The sequence below is a fragment of the Tupaia chinensis genome, unplaced genomic scaffold (genome assembly GCF_000334495.1).
Source record: "Tupaia chinensis unplaced genomic scaffold, TupChi_1.0 Scaffold000494_1, whole genome shotgun sequence".
Lineage (NCBI taxonomy): Eukaryota > Metazoa > Chordata > Mammalia > Scandentia > Tupaiidae > Tupaia > Tupaia belangeri.
The window spans coordinates 2,174,648-2,180,891 of record NW_006160006.1 but is presented as its reverse complement, the minus strand read 5'-3'; the positions used below and the strand labels follow the sequence as shown (position 1 = coordinate 2,180,891).

At 57.7% G+C, this 6,244-nt stretch overlaps 1 protein-coding gene across 1 annotated transcript in view; it reads right to left on the bottom strand.

Annotated features, from left to right (window-relative positions):
- Positions 1–5,158: 5,158 nt before the first annotated feature.
- The window catches only part of FGF17 (fibroblast growth factor 17), an 8,757-nt gene continuing 7,671 nt past the window's right edge, over positions 5,159–6,244 (bottom strand). Inside the window, exon 7 of the mRNA XM_014590875.1 lies at positions 5,159–5,199. Coding sequence (XP_014446361.1) covers positions 5,159–5,199 — 41 coding nt within the window. The remainder of the gene's footprint in view (positions 5,200–6,244) is intronic.

The window sequence follows — 6,244 nt, the reverse complement described above, 5'->3', positions numbered from 1 at the left end:
TGGCTGCTCGGAGCACTAGGGCTCTCCTGACCCTGCCCAGGCTCCCCTGCCCGCTCCCTCCATGAGGCTCCGGGGAGGCCCCAGGAGAGCCCCAGGTGGGCTTTGAGGGGCGCAGCACTGAGGAGCTGCCCATGCCAGGAAGCCAGCCTGGAGTTGGGGACTCTGGCTGAGAGGAGAGTGGTGACTTCTGGCAGGAAGGGGAGGCTGGTCCTGGGGTGGGTGTGAGGCCGCAGTCCCCTCCCGCTGCTGTGTCTCTCTGGGCGCCTCCCCTGGTCCTGAACCCTCTCCCCGTGCCCTGAAGAAAAGCCAGAGCACAGGAGCACTCTATTCCGGCCCTCCCCCATGTCCACACCCCACGCCCATGTTCCACTCTCCACGAGCATGTTCCCACCGGGCGGGGTGACCACCTGGAGGTAGGGACAGTCCTCCGCTCGGCCAGCCCTGGACCCAAGGGGACAGCATAGTGAGGGCTCCCCCTGTCGACCTGAGCAGCTGCTGCCAAGGTCATTTTTGCTGGGAGGGCCCTGGCTCCTGAGAGTGGCGTGTGTGTGTGTGTGTGTGTGTGTGTGTGTGTGTGTGTGTGTGAGAGAGAGAGAGAGAGAGAGAGAGAGTGCACACGCATGCGCGCTAGTGCCCAAACTGGTAGTGGTCTGGAGGGCACAGCCAGGCCCTAGGAGACCCTTCTGTCCTCTACTGTTTCCTGTCTCTGCCTGGTCCTGCTCCAGCCCCCTCCACCAGGAAGACCTCAGACTCCTCAATGCCAGCTGGGCTGCGCTGGGAGGCAGAACCCCTCCCCAGGAGCCTGTCTGTCCAGGCCGTGGAGGCTTCTCCACACCCACACCGCGCTGGCCATGCCCGGTGGGCAGGAGGCCGCCAGCAAGACAACGCACCTTCAGACGTTCCAGCCTCCAAGACCTCCAGGATGGGCTCCCGAGCCTCAGCAGGGCAGAGGCCCCACGCCTGCAAGGGCGCCAGGGCCCCCTTCCTGAGCAGCCTCTGGCCGCCCTGTGCCCAGGCAGGAAATTGCTCTGTCCGCGTCTGTCTCACCCCAGTGCCCCCCGGCCCCGCCCCACACACAGACCTGCTGGGAGGAAGCACCAGGGACCCCCGCCCCCCCATGCTGTGTAAACATTAACTGCCCAGAGGTTGAGCCGGGCACCTGGGCACCCAGGCAGGGAAGGTCACAGATCTGGGCTCCAGGACAGAAGACAGACGAGGGACTAGAAGTAACCATGCCCCCACCTCCATCTGGGAATGGACTCAGCCTCCCAGGCCCCAGATCCCTGCCGCCTGACCACTGCATCTGGTCACCCACTTTCCAAGCCCCTGCATGGCACAAAGAACACCCCCTCCATAATTCGACCCCCAGGCTTCCTGCTGCTTCTCTCCACGAACTCTCTGTTCCAGCCGAGGTGCTCACCTGTCCTGCCACATCCCTCCTTCCTGCCTCTACGCCTCTCTCCTCCTGCCGCTTCTCTTTCATCTTTGTGTATCTTCTTTCTGCTGAAATCATGCCAGCCTCAGGGCCAGAAGGTGATATGGTAGCTAAGTGCACCAGGCTCCCACATGGCCAACCATGGTTCAAATCCCGGACTTGGTGGGTTGCTTTCTCACTTTCCCTCTCTCTGTCTCTGTTTCTCTCTGGTCAAATTAAAAAATGATGATGATGATAAATCAAATTAAATAATTCTTTTTAAAAAATCATGTCAACCTCAGCTCTTCCACAGAGCCCAGCACACCTCAGAACCTGCCGTGTGGGAAGGCCCTGAAGGGTGTTGCCGTCGAGGCATTGAAGACTGAGGGCCACCTCATAGGCTGCAGCACGGCTGGGTCGAGCTCACGTACACGTGACACACGAGAATAGTCCTACCGCCCTGGGGGAGGGGCTGTGTGCGTGTGTATACACGTGTGCCCCAGTCACTGCTGGGCCCTGGAGCCCAGAACCTATTTCTTTTCCTATTTTCTGTAGACCTCATCTCCTCTTTTCCGGGATATGCCAAAGTCTGCGTTGCTATTCTAAGGGAGATTTCCAAAAGTCCTAGGAGGGAACTGCTCCTCATGGGTTTAACTGTCCAATTAACATTCATGTGCAGTGCTGTGTCCAGCCTACTTTTTTTTTTCTTTTTCTTTTTCTTTTTTTTTTGGAGAGATTTTCACTGTAGGGCGTGTGTGCTCACCAGACAGAGAGAGACATAGAGACAGAAAGCGAGAAATCACCCCCCAGGGGGGATGGTTATTTAAAGCCCAGATCTATTGTTTACAAGCTGTGTGACTTGATCTTCTTACTTAGAGTCTCTCTGGCTCAGTCTCTCCTTGAAATGGGGATAATAACAGTTACTAACCCATTGCATTGTTGTGGACAGCACTTTGCACATAGGAAGCATTCCATAAGTGTTAGCTACTTTCTAAAACTACTTGATGATGATGATGAAAGTGAGGGGACCTTTTGAAGCCTGATTTATTGTCTCCCTTTCTTTTTTCTCTATCATTTTAGCCACCCCACCTGCTCCAATCAAAGATCAATGTGCACCCCGCCCCCACCTTCTGTGCTGGGATTCTGGGAAGACATTTTTGTACTTGTTTGTATTGGCCTTTGTGGTGCATTAAAGAGGGGCAGAAATTCTTTGATACCCATTCCTCCCACTGAATCTGGAATGGTTTTTTTTTTTTTTTTTAAAGTTTTTGCTATAGCGTGCCTGGGCTCTCCAGAAAGACAGGCAAAGAGAGAAAGCGAGAAATCACCCCCCAGGGGGGATGGCCACTCCACAATCCCTTCTCCTCCATTCTCCTCTTGGGATCCTGGACATGCACACACACGCGCCCGGTGTGAGTTTAAGCCACCAGGTCCGGAACTCGAACCACAGTTGACTATATGGGAGTCCAGCGACAGCCATTACGCCAACTGCTGGTCGATGAACTGAGTGGTCAGCAAGAGCACTTGAACGTTGCGGGAAGAGGAGACACCCACGGGAACTGCTGAAGACCCTCCCTGTCCAGGTTTACCCAAGGATGGAGGGTGAAGCAGACTTCCCTCCCCTGTGTCCCTGGGGGCCAGCAGCAGGGGGCTGCCTGGTGATTTTGTTCTCTGGCTTCCGTTGGTGCGTTCCCGCATATATACCTGCCCTGCACGATGTACCGCGCCAGGCACCATGGCAGAGGCTGAAGACTGACCCCATGCTGGGCACGGGCCATCTAGCAGAATCATGGCAGGGCAGTTTCTGGACGAGCCCTGATCGTGGCGTGAGCCGAGAGCATGGCCTGCCGGGGACAAGCGAGCAGGCTAGCGGTGGCCTGGTACGTAGCCAGGACTTCATGGACAAAGAGGGGGACTGTGTACCTGCTGGTAGCAAGTGTCCGAGTTTTGCCAGTATTCTTTTAAGTTTTTGCTATAGGGCATGTGTGCTTACTGGGGGTGGGGGGCAATGAGACATCATCCCCCGTGGGGGGTGGCCATACCACAGTCCCTTCTTCATTCTCCCCTTTGGACTTGGGACACACACATATGCACCTGCAGTGGCTTTCCAGCTGCTGGGTCTGGGACTTGAACTGCACATAGGCCATGTGGGATCCAGCAGCTTAACCTCTGCGCCACCTGCTGGCCTTTGCCAGCATTCTTGAAGGAGGGCGTAAGATTGTTGCTAAGACCCCTCTGCACTTACACCTACCCAAGGAGGGAGGGTGAAAGCAAGACTCCGATTTTGCATCTGCCTTCAGGGTGAGGGGACTGGGAGGCTGGGCCAGACTGGATGGGGGTCTTGAAAACCACCAAGGAGTTGACTGGCGACAGCATGGCCCGGGCAGAGCCGTGGTTTGCAGAAAGGCAAGCAGCAGACTGGCTTACTGGGCGTTGGGAGGCAGGGCTGAGAAGCCGCAGCAGAGGTTACATAGATCCCAGAGAGGTCTGGCCATGCTGCAGAGGTCCAGGCCTTGACCAGGGGTGACAGCTGAGATGTGATCTTTCAGGGTGACAGCACACGGAACAGATGGAAAAGAGCATGGCCGATCCTCAGGGAACCAGCGAGGAGGAGCCCAAGAGGGCGGGAAAAGTGGCTCAAGAAGGAATGGGCCGGCAGATGGTGCAGCAGTTACGTTGCTGGACTCCCACATGGCTAACAGCAGTTCAAGTCCTGGACCTGGTGACTTAAAAGTGTCTCTGTCTCTCTCTTGCTCTCTCCAGCGAGTGCACGAGCTCTAAGGCCAAACCTCTTAATAATAATAAAAAATTAAAAAAAAAAAAAGAAAAAGAGGAGTGGGTGAACCTCTGTGACGTCCAGCTTGCGGGGCTGAGGACACTGAGGATGGCCTTTTGGCATGGTGACTGGGACAGGGACAGGGTTGAATAATAACAGAACAGAACCAGCCTGTGGGCCTAAAAAGCGAGTGCTGGGGCCAGCAGGCAGTGTTGGCGTTAAGGCGCTAAGCTCCCACGTGGCTGACCGCCGTCAGAGGCCCGGACACTTGACACTCAGGGTGTGTGCGCATGTGCACATGTGCACAAGATCCCGACAGGAGAATGGAAGAGAAGGGACTGCAGCATGGCCATCTCCCATGGGGGGTGATTTCTGGCATTCTCTCTGACTCTGTCTTTCCAGCAGGTGCCCTATAGTAAAAATCTCTTTAAAAAATTAGTGGTTTTCCACTCGTGGTAAGTGAGTGGCTCTCCCCCTCTGACTTCCACTTTGGCTCCCGTCTGCTTCATCTGGCTGCTCTGAGGTGAGGAGAGATCAATACGCAGCTATTCTTAGTGTTGTCAGTCACCCTAGACAGGAAGGAGATTGGAGGCCATGCGACCCCCTCACCGTGTCACATCCTTTAGCACCCCTGCCCTACCACCCTGAGCGCACACCAGGCGCACAGAAGCAAGGAGGCGTTGCAGTGAGGTGTGGCCTGAGGTCGGTGGGAAACCCTCCCATCACACACACATGCATGAAAATCTCTGAAGTCCATCAACACAGATTCATTCCTTGGGCTTAAGTCCTCCATGTCGCCCAGTTCAGAGGGAGTGAGAGTGGGAGGAGTCATGACGCGGTGGGGCATGGTCACTGAGCGCAGCACAGACTGCAGTGAGAAGGGACCCAAGGCCAGAAGCAGGCCTCAGACACCCAGGCCTGGGGGAGGGTGCTCCCTGAGAGGGCACAGGCCTCCAAGCTACCCTCTCTCACCCCGCCCCACTCTCAGTCCCTCCCTGCCAGGTCTCACCTAAAAAGGCAAGGCCGGGAACAGTGAGGGCATTCGAGGCTGGCCCCCAGAGGCCTGCCCGTGCTGGGGAGGCCCAGCAGAGGGAGGGGCCGGAGAAAGGCCGAGAAGAAAGACAGGCCAGACAAAGGGCCCTTCCACCTTTGAAGCTGTCTCTAACCAGAGCCAGGCAGGGTGGGGGTGGGGGAGCCCGGCTGGGGGGAGGCTGTCTAGAGTTTTAAAGAATGTCTCAAATTCCTACGGAAATCAGAAGGATTGTAAGAGCTCCCGCTCCCCAATACACCTCCTTCCCGGCCCCTTCCCCAGCCCCCCCAAAGCTCAGTCCTCCACACCTGGGGGGCCCCCAACCCTTTGTCCACAAGTAATTGCTGGGTGTTGCCCCAGTTTTAAAGACCCATTGAACTCGCCAGTTATCAGCTGTGGCTCCCGACCACCCCCCTATGCACATCCCCAAAACGACCCCCAGTGCCCGCGGTCTTCCCCCGGATTAAGGTTCTTTGTGATGGGAAGGAGAGAAGAAAGCAACCCGGTGAAAGCAATTACAAGATGGAGAGAGAATGTCTGTCCGGGAGGCTGGGGACCTCCCTCCTGGCTGCGGCCAGCCCACCTTCTCGGCTCGCCCAGGTTGGGGGTGTCTAGCTCGGCTCAGCCCTCCCCCGGCTCCCACTGCTGCTGCGCCGCACCCCCCCGCCCCTCCACAACTTTCCAGCCGTTCCCGGGCGAAGTGCGCAGAGGGGGAGCCTTCTCTCCCCACAACCCACTACCACGCTCCGCCAGGAAGAGAGGAGAGGGGAAACTGAGGCTGGGGGTCGCGGCCCAGGGGAGGTCTCAGCGAGGTGCACCTCCAGAAGCGCGGACCGAAGGGGCTCCGCGAGGAGGGGCCTCCCCCAGGCTAGATGAAAGCCGCGGCCCGGAGGGAAGGGGCGGTGGCGGCGCACCTGGAGGCTCGCAAAGCCCACCCGAGACGCGGGGCGGGGCGCCCTTCCTTCCTGCCCGCCACCCCTCCGCCCCTCCGCCCCCGGCCCAGCCCGCGCCGCCGCCGTCTCTA